This window comes from Cervus canadensis, chromosome 24, assembly GCF_019320065.1.
Source record: "Cervus canadensis isolate Bull #8, Minnesota chromosome 24, ASM1932006v1, whole genome shotgun sequence".
Lineage (NCBI taxonomy): Eukaryota > Metazoa > Chordata > Mammalia > Artiodactyla > Cervidae > Cervus > Cervus canadensis.
Window position 1 is genome coordinate 14009587 of NC_057409.1, and position 22861 is coordinate 14032447.

Below are 22861 nucleotides of genomic sequence, written 5' to 3' on the forward strand. Positions count from 1 at the left end.
ACTTGGGTCACTAACACACCTCCACCCTCACCCCAGCCAGTCCCTGTAGTCTGACATGGCAGGGATGGAATGCTTTGATTTGTCAGGCCGGGAGCATCTGCACACACGGGAACTGCAGACTAAGGCAGCCACCCTAAACTTCATGGACAGAGTGGGAGGAAGGGTAGATTCCCAAGGGAAAATGAGTGTTCATATCAGAAGAAAGAGGAATGAATGCTGGGCAGGCAAAATCAGTAGTCGACTTTTACAAGGTGAGCAGGAACCACAGGTAATGGGTCACATGCATAGTGGTCCATCTGAGTGCCCTTTGCCCCATACCCTGGATTGATTGAACACCCTCAAATCAATTAAGCAGGATTTCCCTTGTGGTATAGTAGATAAGAATTCTGCTCCAGGAAGATCCCACATGTCACAGAGCAATTAAGCCTGTGCACCACAACTTCTGAGCCCACGCTCTAGAGCCCATAAACAGCAACTACCGAGCCCACATGCCCTAGAGCCCGTGCTCTACAACAGAAGCCACTTCAATGAGAAGCCCGTGCACCCCAAAAAAGACTAACCCCCGGCTCGTGGCTCCTAGAGAAAGCCCGTGAGCAGCAAGGAAGACCCAGTGCAAACAAAACTAAATAAATGAAATTTTAAAATGTTTTTTAAAAAATCAATTCAGCAAACATCTCCTGAGTATTTGCCATGTACAAAGTCAAGTACCTTCCACATAGTAGATGCACAGCAAGACATTCCCCTGCCACCAGCCCCAGTAAGGCAATTACCAGACTCAAGCTATTGCTTCCACCCTGAGGAATTTAACAGCCAAGCTCCTGTTCTCAGAAACCAGGTCCGATGTCCTCTCTTATGAAGCCTTCCCTTGATTACCTCCCCTGTCAAGGTTAGTCATCTTCCATCCACCTCTGTACCTGGTACATACTGCTGTTGTTACCACATTGGGTCATAATTTATTGATTCTCCTCTGTGTCTCTCCCACTAATGAGCAGCACCTCTGTATCCTCAGTGGCCAACATATAACAGATGCTCAGAAATGTTTATTGACCTGAGTTAAAATGAGTTCCCAGGAATAGCCCAGCTTCAGTCATTGTCTATGGAATATTCCCGAAATCCTTTAGCTTCCCTTCCCAACTGGCTTCCTTTTAAGAGCTAGTTTGCCACTACCTCAATTCAACTGAATTGATCCCAAATAAATGCCTATCACATACCAGGTGGTTGCCAGGTGTTGGGGATTCAGTAACTAACAAGATACACTTCAAATTCAGTACTCTAAAGAGGTCAGAACTGGCTCTTCTAACCAGAATTCCTTTGGCTAGAAAAAGGAATCTCAGCCCTGGTTTCTACCCTACTTTGTGACCTGCTTTGTGATGCAGTTGTTCTCCCTTCCTAAGCCCTCTTTTTCCCCAGAAAGGAAGGCCTCTTTGTTACTAATATAGCTCTATAATTTAATAGAAGTATATATGTTAAACTCCATATTTCCATTTGCCTAGGCTAAAAATCATGGAGCAATCCTTATCTTCTCTTTCTTCCATTCGCACACCTATCCAAATTTGTCAACAAATCCTGTTGACTTTACCTTCAAATCCAGGCTCCAACCATGACTCATTTCACCCAGTCTGGTACAAACCATCAATATCTCTTGCTACGATCACTGCCATAGCATCCTGGTCTCCCTGTTTCCACCCCTCTGCCCTACAGGCTATTCTCACAGGACAGCTGGAGTGATTCTTTAAAAAAGGAAGTTCAAAAAAAAAAGGAAGTTCAAGCCCTCCAGTAGCTCCCATCTCATTCAGAGTAAAAGTCACAGGTCCATTCTTTCTTATGTCCAACTCTCATGTCTATTCCATTTCAAGCCATATTGGCCTCCTTGCTGTTTCTTAAACATAGCAGGTGTGCTCGGTGCTTGTACCTGAGGGCCCTTCCAATGACTTTTTCCCTCTGCCTGGACCGCCCCCTTCCTCCAGATATCTACATGACTGACTCACTCTTTCCTTCAAGTGTTTGTTCAAAAGTCACCTCTGTGAAACCTACTGACTACCCTGTTTAAAATTGCAACCTCCCATCCCCCTTTCCTGTTTTCCTCCATCGCAATCATTCCTTTCTAATGATTTTTACTATATTTTTTACGCCCATCTCCTCCCACTTAACTGTAAGCTTTGTGAATTTCTATTAATTAAATACCTAAATCATTTAATTAATTGAATATTGTTGTCTATTATATGCCAAACACTGTGCTAATTGATGGGAGGTACCAGATGATGGAGACAACTTAGAAGTCTTATGAGGGAAGAAATCATAACAATTACTAGTAACAGCTCATTTATTGAGAGCTCCCTCTGTGTTAAGTGCTTGCCATACATCTTAATAGTAATGACGGCTAACATTTATCAAAACAGACTCTGTTCTACAAGCATTATTTCATTTAATACTCACCAAGCCCTGTAAGGTGAAAGTTACCAGTAAAGAGCAAGAAACAGGAATCCAAGTCTTGGAACTGGCAGAATCAGGATTTGAACTAATGTAGTGAAAGGATATTCTTCCTCACATATTCTCAGAAGTGAGAAATAATGCTGAAGCTGAAGCTCCAATACTTTGGCCACCTGATGCGAAGGGCTAACTCATTAGAAAAGACCCTGATGCTGGGAAAGACTGAAGGCAGAAGGAGAAAGGAACGACAGAGGATGAGATGGTTCGATGTCCAAACTCGATGGACATGAGTTTGAGCAAGCTCCGGGAGTTGGTGACGGACAGGGAAGTCTGACGAGCGGCAGTCCATGGGGTCGCAGAGTCAGACACGACTGGGCGACTGAACTGAACTGAACTGAGCGTCAGGAAGACTAGGTGGAAGACTGGATATGGCGGTAGAAGGAAAAGGAGGAAATGACTCCCAAGTTTAGATTGGGATGGACCAAGAGCAGTAAGGCCAAAGAGAAAGATGAAAGCCCAATTTGGGACGCGATCAGTTTGAGGAGCCAGTGGACGACTCATGGATGCAGGAACCGAGATGAGGTTCTGGCCACCTCCCTAGGTCCTGAAAAGGTGCTAGGAAAAGGCAGGCAAGGGAAGAGATGGAGATAGGTTCTCCTCCCTCTCGGGTTTTCCAGCTGCATTTGCAGGAAGGGCGTGGGAGACCGCGAGACAAAGAGCGCGCGGCACTGCCTTTGTCCAGGGCGGCCCCTTTAAGAAGCGCGCCCCCAGCTTCTAGCCCGCCTTGTATGCAAATTTGGCGGCGGGGCGGGAGCGCGCAGCTGATACCCGGGGACTGGGCTGCGGCGGTTAGTCCTCTCTCGGCCGCCGTCGCCTCCGACATATTGCCCGCAGGAGCTGCGGCGGCGAAGCGGAGAGCGCCGGGGGGAGGAGATGGGTGAGCGGCACGGGTCCGGCTTGGCCCGGGAACGGGCGGGCTCCGGGGTCAGGATGGCTAGGCTGCTAATTGCTCCCCAACGCGGACAGGATCCCGGCGAGGGGAGGGGGAGGGGATGTTGGGCCCAGGGGGACCCCGCCCCCTCCTGTCGTTTTGCGGGTGGGGCTTCTGTTGTGGGGGCGGGACATTGGGGTGGGCGGGGCTTCTAAAATGGGGAGGTTCCTGGGGGCTTTAATGGGGACCCACTGTCCCGGGCTTGAGTGGGGCGGGGCTGGTCGTGGGCGTGGCCTTCGTGCTAAGGGCGGGGCTCCTAGCCTGTAGGCCCTGGTGCAGGGGCAAATTTTCTAGGCAGTAGGGGCTTTATACTGGGGAGGTGGGGCGGAAAGGAGACCTTCCAGATGAAGGGAGCCCACTCTGGAGCCGGGCTTCTGGGCAGAGAGAGCTTCTATTGGCTTGTGGGCGGGTTTTCTGAGCTGACAATTGTGTGTAGGCGGAGCTTCTGGGCTGAGAGGCTATATGTGGGTGCAGAGCTTCTAAAGAGAGGAGAGTGGGTGTGGGTAGAGCATTTGGACTGAGGGTACCTGTGTGGGGTTTTCTAAGCCAGGTAGAGTAGCACGTGAACAGAGCTTTGGCGCTGGGGCTGGTCGCGGGCAGAGTTCCTGGACAAGAACTTTTTTGGAAACGTTGGGGAAAAGCTTCCAGGCGGAGAAGCTAGGGCAGGGGGTGTGTGTGTCTGTGGAGGCTGCTGTGTGGTCATGAGATATGAACAAGGCTTTAACTTTGGGCTTCCCAGGTGGGTCAGCGGTAAAGAATCTGCCTGCCAATGCAGGAGTCACAGGGTTGATCCCTGGGTTGGGAAGATCCCCTGGAGAATGAAATGGCAACCCATTCCAGTATTCTTGCCTGGGAAATCCTGTGGACAGAGGAGCCTGGCAGGCTACAGTCCATGGGGTCGCACTGAACACACATTAACTTTTGGAAGCAACTTAAGTGACTGAGCACACACATAGCTTTGGGGCTGGGGTGGTGCCTAGGAGCTTTGTGCAGGAGCTTTTTGCAGGACCTGGGAGCTTGGGCTAGATTGCTCAACTGAGAGAAAGAAGTTGTAGGTCTATGTTTTAGGTTCACAACCATGTCATTCTCCCTTGACACTTGCTCAGGCCCTGAATCCTGACTGTGAGAGCTCAGGATGCCCATTAAGCCAGATCTTGGGTCCTGGAGGAATCATAAGCCTACAGGGACTTGTAGTAGTATCCCGAAGGAGCTGCGTATACCGGTTCAAAGAGCTCGGGACCCAGACCCCCTTACCACCTGTGACTCTGTGTAAACTGAATTTACTAATCTGGGTAATCTACCTTGCTGGATTCATTCCCTCATCAATGTGTTGTTATTGAGCACTTACTCTTACGCTGGGCACTGTGGTAGAGGGAGGGGATACAGCAGTGAAAGAGACAGACCTCACTGGCCTTCCATTCCAGTGGAAAAGATAGGCAGTAAATATGTTAACAAATGAATAAGATGAAGAGTAAACTGTGAAAAGAAAAATGGAAATAAGATAGAGAGTTAGAATGGCAGAGCGTACAGCAAGCGCAGAAGGTAGCAGTAAGCTTGGTTTGCTCAAAGAGAGAAAGACTAGGCTGGCTGAAGCATGGGGTAGAGGCAGAGAATGGTAGGAGATGCGTTTGAAGCGATAGGCAGGGGAACCAATCATGGGTGTCTGTGATTGAGTGACGAAATGAGACGCCAGGTTGTTATCCTTGATATATGCCCTCTGGCTTGAGGATCTACCTTATGTTGAGCCCCGCAGGAGGACGAAGAGGTCCCAACAGGACATCCTACTGTCGAAATCCACTCTGTGAGCCAGGATCCTCTGGGGGCTCGGGTGGGGGCCACACTTCCAGCGCATCGGTCACCAGTGTCCGTTCCCGCACCAGGTAAACTACTTGCTGTCTCTTGCACTTCCTGTGGGCTCAGAGGAGCAGTCTGGACAGAGCTCTCCCTGACTGAGCCCTAGGACATGATACCCCAGATGCCAGATGGAGGCTTAAAGGGCAGGGAGCAGCAGAAAAGTCCCTGGTGAGGGCGGTCCCTGGGTCAGATACCTTGAGACATAGTATAATGAACCCAAAGGCCTGGATTCCACTCACAGTTCTGCTCCTAGTTCACTGGTGGCTTGGGCAAGTTGTCTCCCCTCTCTGGGCCCCCTTCTCCTCACCTTTCCTTTCCTTCCTGGGGAATGTTGGAAAACCTGAATAAGATGAGGGAGGAATAGGGAAAGGCTCTGTCAGCTTCTTTGAGAGGCAGAAGAAGTAGGCGGACTCCATCCATCCTTGCCCTGGGCTGCTTTTCTGAGCCTGCCCCATGGTCCTGTGCCTCAGAAGCCCCTCTTGGTAGGGTTCTCCGGGCAGCTCCTGATGTTGTGCCCTCTCTCCCCCAGGAGCAGTTCAGGGACGGGCCTCTCCAGCCCTCCACTGGCCACCCAGACGGTCGTGCCCCTGCAGCACTGCAAGATCCCTGAGCTGCCAGTCCAGGCCAGCATTCTGTTTGAACTGCAGCTCTTCTTCTGCCAGCTCATAGCCCTCTTCGTCCACTACATCAACATCTACAAGACAGTGTGGTGGTATCCGCCCTCCCACCCGCCCTCCCACACCTCCCTGGTAGGTGCCCAGCTAGGCCCCGCTGTGGGTGCGCGTGTGTGAGTGAGTGACACGTTTGGTTTCAGTTTAGCTTATCTTGCCCAGCACCCTGGTGTTTGGCCTCAGACTGGGCATGGGAGGACTAAACAGGAACCGATGACATCTGAACACTCACCCCGATGTGCTCAGCACCACACTACACACCGTAAGGGCAGCAGAGATGAAGCTGACTCAGATTTTGTGTCAAGGAGCACAGAGTCTTGTCCTGTGGGGGAGCAGGCGTACATGGTTATTTCAAGGAGAGGCATGAGCTCTGTGCAGGAGTGGGGCAGGGGCCGGGTGAGCAGAGCAGGAGGGCTCACACACCACTCTCTTGTCTCCAGGGACTGTCCCACTTCCCTCCTCTGGGTCCTGTTCCACTCCTCTAGGTATTTTCCTGGTCTGACTCAGCTGGAGGCCTGTGAAGGTCAGAGAGTGGGGACAGTCCCAATGGAAAGGACTGGGTAGGGGGAGGTGGGTATGTGAAAAGCCCATATACGGGCAGGGGGCCCATGTGACCCCCAGCCTCTGCCCCCGACAGAATTTCCACCTGATCGACTTCAACTTGCTGATGGTGACCACCATCGTTCTGGGCCGCCGCTTCATTGGGTCCATCGTGAAGGAGGTGATTGGGTCCCAGAGGCTGGCCCGGGGACTTTGGGACGCCCCTTTCCCCCCTGGGGGCACCACGGAGGCATACCCAGCCCTTGATCCCTGAGGCCTTTGCTTGGGGGCTCCCTTTGAACTTGGCTGAAGAGTATTCATCCCGTTGGCTCTTGGAGTTTCCCTAGCATCCAGGGAAAGGATTTGCCTTGACAGGTTCTGCCCACCCTGCAGGGGGGGAAATCATGGGCCATGCTGGGTGGGATTTGGGCACAGCCCCCATGACCTCCATCCAAGGCCCCATCCCATCCTATCTCCCCTGACCCAGGCTTCTCAAAGGGGGAAGGTCACCCTCTTTCGCTCCATCCTGCTGTTCCTCACCCGTTTCACCGTTCTCACGGCAACAGGCTGGAGTCTGTGCCGCTCCCTCATTCACCTCTTCAGGACCTACTCCTTCCTGAACCTCCTGTTCCTCTGCTATCCGTGAGTACCCCTCACTGCCCAGCACCTGCTCCTGACCTCTGCCCCGAGAGTGGCTGGGCCCCGAGCCCCCCGTACCCAGCCGACACACAGGCAGGCAGCTACAGAACCTCATCACGCTGTCTGATAGCACTGCCCTGAGATCGGGATGATTAGCCTTCTTTTGCAGGAGCAGAAACGGAGACGGCAGGCCTAATTTCCCCAAGGTGCCATCGAAGGGGAGGTCAGAAGGGGGCTCAGATCTGGGTGTGTCGCCCACAGCTCCTGAGCAGGGATGCACGGGCTTCGTCTTGCTATCTCTTCCTTTCCTTTCTCTCTGCTTCTTTCTGTTTCTTTGTGCGTCTTGGTGTTTGTGTAACCTCTCGGTGCCTCCCCCAGGTCTGTGTGCATGCACACATCTGTGTGTGTGTGCGTGTTTCTGTGCGGATGTCTGTGAATGAAGTGTGTGTGTGCATGCATGTCTGTCTTCACGTGCGTATCTGTGTGTCTGTCTGTGTGTCTACTTTGCTCATCCACTTCCTCCGTCTTGCAAGAACCCAGATTGTTGAGGAGGGGAAGACGGTGTCTGGGAGAAGCCCAGGCCTGCCCCTTCCTAGCCTGGAACTGGGGAGAGCTTTGGCAAGATCTCCACCCTGGCTGTTCCTGGGGCAGGCTCCTGGCTGCCTGGTCATTCACAGTCATTTCCCAACCCCTGGGCTTTCTGGGTCATGAACTTCTTCAGACCAGTCCATCTCTGTTCCCTGGGAAACTTTTCAGAGCTGGTCACTCCTCTCTGTCTCCCCTGCGTGACCAAAAGGACACTGTCATGCTCAGAGCCCAGTCACACTTGCTTTAGTTATAACTGGGCTTTAATTGTCAGAGATATGTGTGTCATATAAAAACATTAAACTTTACAGAGGCTTTTAACATAGAAAATGAAAGCCCCACATAATCTCAGTCCTCTAGAAAACCGTATTTTGCACTGTGTCCTTCCACATTTTTCCTGTGCAAGTACACACACATACGTTTTTTAAAAACAGAAATGGGGTTAATCCCTATGCATGATATTGTACAATTTATTACATTTTCACATGGTCATATAAGGTGGATATTTTTCCATGGCACTATATATGGGTCTGCCTCATTTTTTTAATGGCCTCATGGTATTCCATAGGACTTCCCTGGTGGCTCAGATAGTAAAGTGTCTGCCTACAATGCAGAAGACCCCGGTTCGATCCCTGGGTCAGGAAGATCCTCTGGAGAAGGAAACGGCAACCCACTCCAGTACTCTTGCCTGGAAAATCCCACGGATGGAGGAGAGTGGTAGGCTATAGTCCATGGGGTTGCAAAGAGTCAGACATGACTGAGCGACTTCACTTCTTCACTTCATAGTATTCCATCGAATAGACTTTGCACAGTTTGTTTTGTTTTGTATTCTATTGGTGGATTTTTGAGTTGTTTCTAGTGTTTCTCTGTTGAAAACAGTGAGGCAGGGAACGTTCTTCTGCATACATCTTTGCACATTTATCCAATATTTCTGTATAACAGATTCCCAGAAGTAGAATTACTGCACCAAAAGGCGTGTTTTACATTTTAGATAGATATTAACAAATGGTCCTCCAGGGTTGTACTGAAAGAAATGTTAAAAATTGCCTTAATTTGACCCTTTCTGGACACTACTCAAATGCCACCCAGTGTTCATGTTTTGCTTTATTTAACTTTTTGAGTTTTTATTATTATGAGACAAGTATATATGATGTATGATCAAATCCAGTAGTGCTAAAAAGCTGATGATGATGGGAATTCCCTGGTGGTCCTGTGGTTAGGACTGCAGTTTCGCTGTCGAGGGCACAGGTTTGATCCCTGTTTGAGGAACTAAGATCCTGCAAGCTGTGCAGCACAGCTAAAAATAACTTATGATGGAGAACAGCCTTTAGCTCTACCCTCCAGATTTTTAGTCCCACTTCTCATAGGCAACCTCTTTCACTGTTTCTGGTTTTAAGTGTTTTTTGAGTCACCTCCATAATTCTAATATCCTTGTGCTTTTTTTTTTATTTCTTTAGATATTTATTGATTGATTTTATAGTGGGGAAAGAGATTTGCATCATTAAAATTGCAAAATATATAAAAGAATGTAGAATGATAAATCCTTCCTTTGACTCCTCTTTCCCAGCTACTACCCAGTTTCCCTTCTGAGAGGTAACCACCAGTGTTTCTGTTTTTTTATATATCCTAGAAATAAATGTTCTGTATATACAAGCATACTACACACACACACACAACACACACACACATACACACCCCTACATGCACATGTACATCAATTTCCTGCAATGACAGATGAAGGTTTAGTTCACCTTCTATCCATGCTGTTCCTAGTATTTGACAATTATTATTTTCAGTTTCCTATTGGTCCTGTTTTTCAATAATGTGAGTATGCCAGTATTTTTTATTCTATCAACAGCAGTCAGTGTCTTAATCCCTTTTATGTAAGTATATTGTATTCGGAGCCCTACCCATCAGCTTTTCCTCCCCTCTTCCTCCTATCACTTCCTGGCAGCTGTACTCTTATATTGTCACATTTGACATTCACCTTCTCCTACATAGCCATGTTTAAGTCTTCCATTCTTTGGGCTAATTCTAAAGATTAAAAACCAATAAGTGGCCTTGATATTATTATGAGTATGAAGCTGTCATTCACTGCAGGACCAAGTAGTATGCATGGAAAGATATTCCTTCTCTGTAGTTCCTGAATTCTAATCTTGGGGCTCTTAAAAAAAGAATGTTCCTAATGTCAAGGGCAAATGGTTTCTCTTTCCTTACATTCCATCGATTGCTTAAAATCATGCCACATTTTAGTTTGCTTCATATTTAGATTGTAACTTTCTCATATAGCTTTTATTTTTATTGGAGTTTCTAATTGCCTTTCTTCTCATTGACAAAAGAATCATGGGCCTTCAACATATCCTTAAGTTTATCCAACCTTTCAGTCATGCTACCTGTTGCCTAGAGTCCATATTTCCCCCCCAGAGACCTCCCTCCTGGAGCCCTCCATCCTCCTGCTCCAGTCTGGAGTGGCTGCTCTTTAGGCCTGCTGTTCAGCTCTCAGCCTGGGACTTCCCTTCGCTGCCCTCCTGGGTTGGATCCTCTTTTTCCTGGATCCCATGTCTTCCTCTTTCTTGGTTTTCTCCCTTATTTTGCTGGAGTACATTATCAGGTAATTTCCTTAACAAGGGGTATGTGGGAGGTATATACATTCTTTTCCTAGCATGTCTAAAAATATCTTTATTCTGCCCTCATACTTGATTGATGGCTTGGCCTAATATAGATTTCCAAGTTCAAATTCATATTCTCTCAGAATTTTGAAGATGTTCCTCCATTGTCTCTAGCAGCCAACATTTCTAATGAGAGGTCTGATGCTGGTTTGATTCCAGTTCCTTTGTAAAAGACTTTGGTTTTTCCTTTCTAAAAGCTTTTAGGAATATTCTATTTATCTTTTGATTATTTTAAATTTTGCAAGAATGTGTCTGATGTGGAGCTTTTGTCGTTCTGTGTTGTCAGTACCTTAGGACTTTTTTAATCGGGAGGTTTGGGCATCTCTTCAAGTCAGGGAAGTTGTCTTCTATTATTTCTTTGATGATATCTCCCCTTCCATTTTTTTCTGTTCTAAGACTTCTCTTCATCGGATGGTAGACCTCACAGATTGGTCATCCTTTTCATCTATCTCCCTTTCTTCCTCTCCTTTCCTCCCTCCCCTCTTGATTTCTCTCTCTTTCTCTAGCTGTCTTTCTCTCTCTCTTTTTACTTTGCCTTTAGGGGGATTTTCTCAACTATATCTTCCAGCTTTTTTTTTTTCCATTTATTTTTATTAGTTGGAGGCTAATTACTTTACAATATTGTAGTGGTTTTTGTCATACATTGACATGAATCAGCCATGGATTTACATGTATTCCCCATCCCGATCCCTCACGAATTTACATGTCATCCTTCCACAGGGGCCATGCTAATCTTCTCTGTATCGTTCCAATTTTAGTATACGTGCTGCCGAAGCAAGCACTCTTCCAGCTTTTTTATTGAGATTTTTTTCAGCAATCTTATTTTTCATCTCTGAGGCTTCTTGTTTTCTGATTGATCTTTTCTCATAGCATTCTGTTCTTGTTTTTAAAATCTCTTTGTGTCCGTTCAATTTTGTCTTTCCACTGAATCAGTTTTTCTGTTTCATGCTGCTGGTTTTCTAAGTATAGTTAGTTTCTTTGGTTGTCTGGTTAAGAGTGGAGGCTGATCTTGCCTTCTGAGATGACCCACACTCTGTCTGTGGAGTGTTTTTCTCTAAATAAATCCACTTTTTACCTGAAAAAAAAAAGTGAAGGACTGAGTAGCTTGGAATGCACTTTTTCTCCCTCTGCCATTGTATATCTGAATGGGAGTTTTGATTCTGAGTATGTGGGCGGGGCACACTGACCGGCAGACTTTGCTTTAGGACAAGTGAATAAGGTGCTGGTTGTTAGGCCATGGGCCCCTATAGATGAGAAAGGGGAGAGAGGTATTGCTCTGGAATGCCCCCATTGAAGACCTCGATTCCCAGTTTATTCAGTTTCTTTAGGGAAGAATTTTTCAGGACGGGTTGTGTAAGTTGTGTAGGAGAATAAAGGGAATGACTCATGAATACAGATCATTTTTAATCCAGTTTGTTCAGCCCTGCTTCTCACTTCTACCCTCCATCAAAGTTGCCCACTTCAAGCCAGTCTCTGTTGGGTCACTCTGGACAGATCAGCTCCTGCCCCCAATGTAGCCCTCTCATGACGAATCTAGCCCTACGCTATCTAGTTTAGTCATTTCCAGCTGCCTATTGTTATTAAACATTTAAAATAGGCTAGTTTTAATTGAAATGTACTATTAGTGTAAAATATACAGCAGATTCTGAAGACTTAGCACAAAAAAACAAAAAAGAAAGGAAGTAAAATATCTCATATTTATCACATATATGTATCATAAATAATTATTTTATATGTTGAAATGATAATATTTTGTATATATTAGGTTAAATAAAACAGTATAAAATTAATTTCTTCATTTTTTATTGTGGCTACTAGAAAATGTAAAATTATGTATGTGACTCTCATATTTCTGTTGGACAGTGCTGCTCTGGATGATGACTTCGTTCCTCATTTGTCAACATGTTTCCATCTGCCATCTAAATTTGTCAGAATCACTTATGTACTGATAACCCCCACTCCCGTTCTTTTTGCTAATACGAATTTATTTTCTACTTTTCTCTATTTACCTTTTACACGGATACTGTCACATCTTGGATGGAGAGGATGAAAGAGAATCTGCCATCTTGCATGTGAAGATGTTTCTAACTTTTGACCTGTCAGAGCAGCCATGTGCTGTTATCAAATAATGTAACTGTATCTGCACTTCTTAGCAGCAAAGCCAGGACAATTCTTAAGTACTTGTCCTTAAGTTTGAGTCTGAGCCCTTGTGTGGTCATGTAGGTGCCCACCCCCTCATTCCCACCAAGTATCCTGAGGAGTGTTTTGGGAATCCCATTTCAGTGTTCTTTTCTGTCCCATGGAATCACTGGCCTCTTTCATTTCTAAACAAAATTGTACTGCTCTTCTATTCTGGGCCAGACACCATGCTGGGCATTGTTACGAAGATTAACAACTAAAGAGTATTTATGAAAACACTAGCATAATGCCGACTGAGCATAGAGAATCGATACAAGCTGTGTCACTTAAGGCAAGTTAAGGAAACTGAGGCTCATAGACGTTATATAGTTTGCCCTAAATCACAGCATTAGTAAGTGGCAGAGCTGGGGTTTTAACACTGGCCTCTTTGATCCCAAAGATTATGCTCTTGACCAAAATTCTCTGTTATCTTGTGCTGTGCTGTGCTTAGTCGCTCAGTCATGTCCGACTATGTGACCCATGGACTGCAGCCTGTCAGGCTCCTCTGTCTATGGGGATTCTCCAGGAAAGAGTACTGGAGTGGGTTGCCATGCCCTCCTCCAGGGGATCTTCCCAACCCAGGGATTGAACCCATGTCTCCCACATTGCAGGTGGATTCTTTACCGTCTGAGCCACCAGGGAAGCCCTATCTGTTATCTTACCTTAACCTTAATGGAGGGAAGGTAGTAGCATTCCCATTAGATAGATCAGAAAGCAAAAACCCAAAGAGGCTAATTATATGAGTGCCCAAGAACACTATATCCCCTCTTGGAAGTTCAGAATAAAGGAAGAGAACATTACTATAGATAAGGAAAAGTAGAATTCTCATTGGCAGCCCAGGGACCCTTCTGGAGCTATGTCTGAGGACCTGGGGAAATTGAGAGGCCCTAAGGGCTTGGAAGCTGAAACTCCAACACTTTGGCCACCTCGTGCGAAGAGTTGACTCGTTGGAAAAGACCCTGATGCTGGGAGGGATTGGGGGCAGGAGGAGAAGGGGACGACAGAGGATGAGATGGCTGGATGGCATCACCGACTCGATGGGCATGAGTTTGAGTAAACTCCGGGAGTTGGTGATGGACAGGGAGGCCTGGCGTGCTGCGATTCATGGGGTCGCAGAGTCGGACATGACTGAGCGACTGAACTGAACTGAAGGGCTTGGCAGGTGGCACTAGTGATAAAGAGCCTGCCTGCCAATACAAGAGACATAATGAGACATGGGTTCCATCCCTGGGTTGGGAAGATCCCCTGGAGGAGGGCATGGCAACCAATCCCAGTATTCTTGTCTGGAGAATCCCATTGACAGAGGAACCTGGTGGGCTATAGTTCATAGGGTTGCAAAGAGTCAAACATGACTGAAGTGATGGATGAAGCATAGCATAAGCTAAAACAAGGAATGCCTGTAAAGAGAACCTGTGAGGATATTCTGTGTGCTCTGCTTGGCACTTACCTGGTTTAGTTATCTACTCTTCCTAGCTATGAGTCTGTCTAATTTGCTCCTTAAATTATATTAGCCATACACTCCATCCTTTAACTTAAGGTTACACCTCAGAGGAGGGGGTTTATACTGTTTAAGGGCCTATTTCAGTGCCTAGTACATAATAGACACACAACAAATACTGTTCCTGAGCTGTCCCCCTCTGTAAACTTAAGAGCTGCCCTTACAGGCACCCTTGGCCACATCTACCTCCCTTTTGTGGTACCATGTACATTTTTGATTCAAGAATTGCTTTTATTTGTTGAGTGTCTGTCTTGATCTTGGGTACCAGACAGTTTCGAATTTAAATCCCAGCTCTGTTGCTTCCTTACTAATTGTGTGACTTTTCTAAAGCTGCTACTCCACCTCTCTGAGCCACAGCTTTCTCTGCAGAAAAGGGCACAAGATAATAGTACCTAACACAGTTAGGAGAAACAGAAGAAAGTGCGTGTAAAGCAGTTAGTGTAGTATCTGGAGCACAGGATGTGCCCAGGGAATGTGGGCTGTTGTCACTACTGCTGGACAGCGATAGACTCGGAGGGCTGAGACTCGGGTCTTGCCTCCTACCGTATTCCCACCACTCCATACAGGGCTTGTTCCCTGCTCAGGGCTAACACTGGTGTTGAATGACTGATCATTGGCTGGGAGGCTGGCTAGCTAGAAGGACAGGTAGAGTCTCCCCTTGGAGCAGCCAGGACAGCTAAAGCCCAGGAGGAAAGAAGATTCCCTGGGTGGTTAAGGGTTGGGATCCTGGCCCATGGCCAGGCCTGCCCTCACCACTGTCTTCCCCAGCAGGTTTGGGATGTACATTCCGTTCCTGCAGCTGAACTGTGACCTCCGCAAGACAAACCTCTTCAGCCACATGGCCGCCATGGGTCCCCGGGAGGCGGTCAGTGGCCTGGCGCGGAGCCGGGACTACCTGCTGACACTGCGGGAGACGTGGAAGCAGCACACGAAGCAGCTCTACGGCCCCGAGGCCATGCCCACCCACGCCTGCTGCCTGTCGCCCAGCCTCATCCGCAGCGAGGTGGAGTTCCTCAAGATGGACTTCAACTGGCGCATGAAGGAGGTGCTGGTCAGCGCCATGCTGAGCGCCTATTACGTGGCCTTTGTGCCTGTCTGGTTCGTGAAGGTGCGTAGCTTAACCCAGGGAGGGGAGGGGTCTGCCCGGGCCTCACCTGCTGCCTGTGCTCCAGGAGCCCTCCTGCTTGCAGAAACGAGGCTGCTGCTCTTGATGAGATTTCCATCTGTTCTCTCGAGGGCCAGAGTGACTGCTGCCTCCCTTTTATTTGTTTATTTATATATACACTTTTAACTTTCTCTTTTGTATTAGAGTATAGCGAATTAACAATGATGCGACTGTTTCAGGGGGACAGCAAAGGGACTCAGCCATACATACACATGTATCCCTTCTCTCCCAAACTCCCCTCCCATCCAGGCTGCCACATAACAGCAGAGTTCCCTGTGCTACCCAGTAGGTCCTTGTGGGTTATCCATTTTAAATATATAGCAGGACATACATGTCGATCCCAAATGCCTCCATTTCAGAGTGGAAAAAACAAGACTTGCTGAACAAACGTGGCCCGCGCAAGGTCACCCAGCCAGTGAGGGGCCCACTGCATGTTGTTCATGATACTTGAAAAGGAGTACACTTTGTATACAAAGGAGTCACTTTGTATTCCAGTGTGGCTGTTTTGGCCCAGGCACGCCACAGCGTCCCGCTCTATCATTAAGTCCAAAAGCCAGATGCATCCAGATCTGGGTGACTCCAAAAGCCCGTGCTCCCTCTCTGCCTTGTGTGGCCGTCTGGGAAGGCATATCCCCAGCCACCTCGTTGCATTTCTCCCAGGATGGGCTGCATTGACGGATTGGGGGTTGAGAAGACCTCACGTCTGTTGGGCAACATGCTAGAGCTTTCTTGAGTAGTAGTGTCCTCCTCACGCCTCTCAGAGGTGGCTACTCCTATCATTTGCCAGATGAGGAAGCTAGACTGCAGAGAAGTAAAGTGACTTGCCCAAGGTCACATAGTGACTAAGCAGTGGAGCCAAGATTTGAGCTCATTTCTATTGAATCCCAGGACCTGTTCTCTGGCTCAGAGTGAGAGTAATTTTTCTTTGTAGAAAACTGAGGCCTCTTGCCTTCTAGGTTGGCCCAGATTCTGTGAAGTGTATTTCTCTCTGAATATATCTACTTCTTACCCCCCCAAAAAGAGAGAGAGAGCTGAGTAGTGGGCACAGGGTTTAAGCCCATGATTAAGCTGCCTTGGTTAGGTGTTTGATCTTTGGTTTCAGGCCACCCTGAGGTCTGTCTAGGGCTGTCCTGATCGCTGAGGAAAGAAGGAGTCAGGGAAGGGGAGGGCGTGAGGCCGTTATGGGTGTCTGTGGTCTCACTCACCTCCCGCTGCCTCCAGAACACACATTACTATGACAAGCGCTGGTCCTGTGAGCTCTTCCTGCTGGTGTCCATCAGCACCTCGGTGATCCTCATGCAGCATCTGCTGCCTGCCAGCTACTGCGACCTGCTGCACAAGGCCGCTGCCCACCTGGGCTGCTGGCAGAAGGTGGACCCGGCGCTGTGCTCCAACGTGCTACAGCACCCGTGAGTCTGCCCTTCTCTGCCCCACCCCAGCGCCCCCCTGCCCTCGCCATCAACTCATTCAGTCAGTCGGCAAATAGTTACTGAGCATGTCTTATATGCTAGGCCTCGTGGCCAGAGTAGAATATGGCAGGGGCCAGGAAGGACATGCCCCCTGTCCCTGGGTAACTTGCAGTGTCTTGGAGATACGAAAGGGGCAGGTGGTAAATTCATAGACTTGTCGACTTTCTCATTCGCTGACTTATGTACTCACTCATTGGCTGATCTGTTCATGCATTCATTCATTCATTATTTCCCTCCTTCCACTCACTCATCCATCCAGTCATTGGCTCATCTACTCTTTCAGCAAGCGTTGCATCTACCTAATCCGTCCCAGATTTGGTGCTGTGTATTGGACAAAGGAGCTTGGACTTTGACCTCTAGGGAGAGAGGTGCTATGAAGGGTTTTGAACAGTGGAGGGACCCATTCCAAGGTGTGCCTTAGAAACCTCAGTTTGATTAACAGGATATGGTGCTCTGTTAGATGATGACATAACCTGGCCAGGGAAGAAGAGCTGCAGGAGGAGAGAGCTAAGGTGAGACCCCTTGAGGAGTACTCAGGCTGGTGCGGGTGATAACCGTGTACACGAAGAGTTAGTTGAGTGGGGTGAAAGAGGGCCAGCTGCAGGATGGCATTGCAGTCAGAGCAGAGGCCAATGTCACCATGCTCAGGAGCCCTGAGGGGCTGGGCTCTCCTCCCCTCAGCCTGACGTCCTTCCTGGTGCTTAGCATTTCTACAGCCCTTCTTCATAGTATTTTCACCCCAGTTATGCTAATTTTCCTGTCTGTATTCCCCCATTAGACTGGAAGCTCCTCAAGGCTGGGACCACCCCTGTATCACATCTGAGTCTTGGGCCCAGCACAGGGCCTGGCAGAGAAGAGGTCCCTAGGACAGGTTTGTAGAAGGAGGCCACAGAGGCTCAGCCTCCTAATGTTGGCCCTCTGTGCCAGTCAAGGTCCCTCCTCTATCCAGGTGGTCCAGAAAGCAGATGGGTGTTGCCAAATGGGCCGAAGTGGGGCTTGACTTAGGCTTAAGGTTCTGAGATGAGGGGGAAGGAGAAAGATAGTACATGGCTAAATCCAAGGATAAATCTGTCCATGGCTCACCATGGTCTGCAGGTAAGATCCAAGCTCCTTCACATGGCATCTCATGATGAACTGGCTCCTGCCAGCCTTTTCTGCCTCATTTCTTCCCCTAACCCGAATCATCTTCTGCTCCAGCCAGACCCAGTCTCTTCAGATCCTCAAATTCTGTCTGTACTTCTATACTCAGACTTTTGCTTTTAACACATGTTTTGCCTTAAATGGCCTTCCCAACTTTCTTTTCCTCTTTAATTCCGATTCATCCTTTAGCACATGGCTTCCTCCAGGAAACTTTTCCCTGACCCACTTCAGGATAGATTCAGTGTCCCTGCTCTGCCTGCGCTCCCCTACCCCCACAGAACCGTGAGCATTGCACCTAACACTTTCTGCTGTGTTTGCTTGGTTACTTGCCCGTCATTCCAGGACTAAAGCTCTTGGAGGTCAGGGTCCTTGTCTATCGAGCACTTGGCCATCTCCTCACTCCTGGCAAAATGCCTGGCTTGTGATAGGTCCACAGCAGATTTTTTGTGTTTTTTGTGTATAGTTTTTTTTTCTTTTTTAAGGTAAAGTTTCCTTATAGTTGAAATGTATAAGTCTTAAAAAGTGCACAATTCTCTGAGTTTTGATGAAAGGCATACACACCATGTAACCCATCCCCTGTCAAGATACAGAACATTTCCAGCCAATCAGAAAATTTCCTCCTGGCCCTTCCCAAGGACCCCCTCCCTCTGGCAACCATCTTTCACTTCATTTCACTATAGGCTAGTTTTCTCTATTCTACAACTTCACTTAAAGTAAATCATAGAATAGACGTTCTTGGGCCCAGCTTCTTTCATTCTGCATATTCTCTGTGAGTTTCATCCATGTTGTTACATGTGACATGGGGGGTGTGTGTGTGTGTGTACTCAGTTGTGTCTGAATCTTTTGTGGCCCCTTAGACTGTAGCCCTCCAGGCTCCTCTGTCTATGGAATTTTCCAGGTTAGAATACTGGAGCCGGTTGCCATTTCCTACTCCAGGGAATCTTCCCAACCCAGGGACCAAACCTGAGAAGTGACCTGGTCACTTTTTTGAATGAAAGAATCAATAGCTCAATGAGTTTGAGCTTCTTGGAGACAGTGATTCTCAGTTCACTGGCCCAGGACCCTTGGAGTTCCTAGGAGATCTCAAAGAACAATGGAAGAAAATTCACTGGTCTCACAACCTTCTTCACATGCCCTGTGGGGGCCTCTCTGCACCAGGCCTCTTGTGTGGCATGCTCTGAGGACACAGACATGAGCTGGACGCCATCCCTTCCCTTCAGCCCTCCCAGACTAGTGAGGGATACAGGGAAATAAATAAATGACAACACATTGGGGAAAGTGGACCAATAGCAGTAGCTTCAGGGACCATTTAAAGGATGCTGAACTCTGTGGGGAGTTTGACAAAGACTTTCTGAAGGATATTGGGTTTTGAAAGATGCCATAGAGCCTGCCAGAAGGATAAGGTGTCAGGAAGGGCATTGCAGCTAGAGGGAGCACCGTGATGAAGAGACAGAGACAGGAGCAGTCAGGTATGCTGGAGGAGCTAGAAGCAGTTCTGGGCGGCTTGAGCAGGCGCTGTGTGGTGGGGGTCATGGAAGGCCTCCCTCGGAGGCCAGAACACATCCCTGGGGCTTGACTCCAGTGGCACTGGAAAGCCTTCAAAGGGTTTTGAGGAGGAACTAGTCAGGCTCAGCTTGGTGTTTTACAAAGACCACTCGGGCAGTTGTGCAGTGGACTGCCTGGAGGCTCGAGGTGAGGCTGACGGGAGGCTAGATGAAGAAAATGACCCGAGGGAAGAGGGAAAAGGGTTTTCTTGAGATCTGTCAGAGACATGAATGTCAGCCCTAAATCTTCTGACTCCAGTGCAGTGAATTTCTTGTGATTCTTAACCCATTTTACAGAAGAGGCAGCTAAGACCCAGTAAAGGAGAGTCATTGTAGCTACGTGATAGAAATGGGAATAGAGCACTGGTGGTCCCCCCATGCCCAGTCTGTCCACGTCCCCTCGTGTGGGTGAGCTGGACGTAAGGGGTTCTGTTGGACTGTGCCTCCAGGTGGACTGAAGAATGCATGTGGCCACAGGGAGTGCTGGTGAAGCACAGCAAGAACGTCTACAAAGCAGTGGGCCACTACAACGTGGCCATTCCCTCCGACGTCTCCCACTTCCGGTTCCACGTGAGTCTCCTCCGCTGGGATGGAGGGGTGGTGCCTGATCTAGAGAGCGGGAGGGTCAGCTGGGCCGGAAGGTGATATCATAGCAAGAGAAGGCTATTTTCCGTAGTTCCCGAATCCAAAAGAAGACACTGCACACGTGCCGCCCAAGGACAGTCATACAGATGATCACTTAGCACTACAGCACACTTGGTACCAGATCTTTGAAAACTTTGGATGGAGAAGATAATACAACAAAAGAAGGGGTTCTTGGTGGTGAAAATCCTTACAGTCATCCTTCTTACTGTGAGCCAGCCCTGTGGTCAGCACTTCCCATGTACCCTCCCGTTCAGGCTTCATCAGAACCCTGTGTAAGAGAGAAGTACCAGGGCTGTCCCAGTTTTTAGGTATGAAATTGACTCAGAGAGTTTAACTTGTTCCAAGGATGCCGTACTGGGAAACCTGGGAACTAATGGTATTGACTCACAGACTCAGCACAATGGAAAGGGCTGCTCAAAATCATCTAGGCTGGTGAATTTCATTTACTTATTTTACTGTCAGAATTCTTTCTTCCAACACAGTCAAACTAAAGTTCAGTATATAGGACCTCTCAGTGCAGCTCTGCTTGAAAGGGTTGAAATTCCTTTCACGTCCCGCTCAACACTGCAGTAGCTCCTAGAAGACCCCCCCTGGAACCTGGGGCTCCAAGGAACACAGTTTGAAAAACCATAGATCTGGGCTTATCTCTTTATTTCCCAGTAGAGAAACCTGAGGTCCAGACAGGAAGGGGACCTGCCCAGGGTCCTGCAACCCTCAGGTACAGAGCTGAGCCTGGCTTGCTGGTCTCTTGGACTCCTGTTCCTTGCCACTCCTCCTCCCATCCTATAATTAGTTCCTGAGGTTTAGGTACCTTGGCCCCTGCAGAATCATGAACCCTGGACATTGATCGTTCTTTTAAATTAATCAGAAAATTTTTCTTAGTCCTCTATATTCTACCTTGCTCTGTAGACATCAGGTAAGAGTGATACGTGTCCATGTTCCCTGGAAGCTTCTGGCCCAGCTGAGGAATGCTTCATACACAGTAGTAAAGGACTCAGGCTGTGGAGTCTATAATAACTTTACATGTCTCTGTCATAAGATACTACATTGTTCAGGCCTGACAGTACCCAGAAGGTCACATACTGCTTTTCAACCAGAAAAAGTCTGACAGGGCAAGCCAGACCCCTCAAGAAAAGCTGCTGGGAAAAGGTAGAAGTTGATCAGGCTCTTAAACAACTGTGTAGGAAGCAGTAGTCTTCTTTGTTTTTTTGACTGTACCCCACGGCATGTGGGACCTTAGTTCTCTGACCAGGATCAAACCCATGCCCCCTGCATTGGAAGGTAGAGTTTTTTTTTTTTTTTTTTTTTTAAAGTACTCAACATTTAATGAATTTCGCAGCATGTGGCTGGAAGGTAGAGTTTTAACCAGTGGACCACCAGGAAGTCCCAGGGAGGCAGTGGCCCACAAATAAAGGCAGAGAGGTGACAAGGTCCATACCTAACCCTACGAAGGCCAGCTCCCCACCCAAGTCTGCATGGGGCCCCAAGAGCTTGACCCCTTCATTGGCCACCCAGAACCCCCATCCAAGAGGCAGATTTCTGGAGCCTACTTTCCAGTCCATGCCTACTCTTTTCCTGGGCAGTTCTTTTTCAGCAAACCCCTGCGGATCCTGAACATCCTTTTGCTGCTGGAGGGCGCAGTCATCGTCTACCAGCTATACTCCTTAATGTCCTCCGACAAGTGGCACCAGACCATCTCACTGGCGCTAATCCTCTTCAGCAACTATTACGCCTTCTTCAAGCTGCTGCGGGACCGCCTGGTATTGGGCAAGGCGTACTCATACTCGGCCAGCTCCCAGAGGGACCTAGACCACCGGTTCTCCTGAGCCCCAGGGCGACCCAGGGACAGCATTCAGGCTTCAGCCAGGGGCTCCCTGGGAAGCAGCTGTGTGGGAGGGATGGGTGAGGGGAAAAAAAAAAAAAAAAACAGACAAAAAAATCCACCAGAGCTTTGTATTTTTGTTACATACTGTTTCTTTCTTTGATAATTGATGTGATTATGAGGAAAAAAAAGTCCTATTTTTATACTCCCAGTAAGCCTGTGTCTTGCATTTCTTTCCCCTCTTGCCTATCAGGCAGCGAGCAGAGGTGTGGGATTCTGGGCCAGGAAGCCCCATGTGCACTGCTGGGGGCCTATGAACTCCGCTTTCTCAAGTGGAGAAAAGATGAGGAAACACCAGAGATCAAGGTAGCAGTTGTAGCTGCTGTATGCCAGAGGCTGCCCTCCCTGTAGTACAGGAGTGAGTGAGGGAAGTCTCTCAGTCGTGTCCGACTCTTTGTGACCCCATGGACTGTAGCCTACCAGGCTCCTCCGTCCATGGGATTTTCCAGGCAAGAATACTGGAGTAGGTTGCCATTTCCTTCTCCAGGAGATCTTCCCGACCCAGGGACTGAACCCAGGTCTCCCGCATTGTAGGTAGATGCTTCACCGTCTGAGCCACCAAGGAAGTCCTTAATCCCATTTTTATGACAATCCTAGGAGGTAGGTGCTGTCACTCCTATAGATGAAAAACAGAAGCTTAGGAAGCTACAGTGATTTGCCCAAGGTAACACAGCTAGGAAGTACTAGAGCTGGGCCCCGAAAGAGGGTTTTTGATGACACTGCTGTCCTGATGTGATGTCCCGATTCTCAGCACGCAGTCACTGAGACCCTGCCCTGTGCCAGGTACCATGGTAGATGGTGAAGATGCCAAGACACAGAAACAAACATGTCACTATATGCAGGTGGGTATAACAGTTACAAGGTACAGAATAGCTCATGGGAGAGAACACTGAATGCTCTCTGGACTTCTTGGAGGAGACAGTCTGAGTTGTATCAGCCACTTCGCAGGGGGACAAGAGGA

The 22861-nt window shown here is 48.2% G+C and overlaps 1 protein-coding gene and 1 pseudogene across 4 annotated transcripts; one reads left to right on the plus strand and one right to left on the minus strand.

Moving 5' to 3' along the window:
* Positions 1–3213: 3213 nt before the first annotated feature.
* TMEM39B (transmembrane protein 39B) lies at positions 3214–22051 on the plus strand. 4 transcript variants are annotated; one of them, XR_006265164.1, is made up of 10 exons: positions 3214–3367; positions 5175–5301; positions 5805–6024; positions 6584–6667; positions 6974–7128; positions 14827–15163; positions 16442–16629; positions 19823–19943; positions 20050–21299; positions 21372–21742. XR_006265164.1 is itself a non-coding variant. In XM_043445439.1 (9 exons), the coding sequence occupies exons 1-9, from the start codon at positions 3364–3366 to the stop codon at positions 21842–21844; spliced, it is 1479 nt and encodes a 492-aa protein (XP_043301374.1). In that variant the 5' UTR covers positions 3214–3363; the 3' UTR covers positions 21845–22051. The 4 variants fall into 4 exon arrangements, 3 of the variants coding, with proteins under 3 accessions (XP_043301374.1, XP_043301375.1, XP_043301376.1); XM_043445439.1 differs by lacking the exon at positions 20050–21299 and having other exon boundaries at positions 21602–22051; XM_043445440.1 differs by lacking the exons at positions 3214–3367; positions 5175–5301; positions 20050–21299 and adding an exon at positions 6387–6469 and having other exon boundaries at positions 5883–6024; positions 21602–22051.
* On the minus strand, positions 11043–11161 carry LOC122426990 (annotated as a pseudogene).
* Positions 22052–22861: the final 810 nt, after the last annotated feature.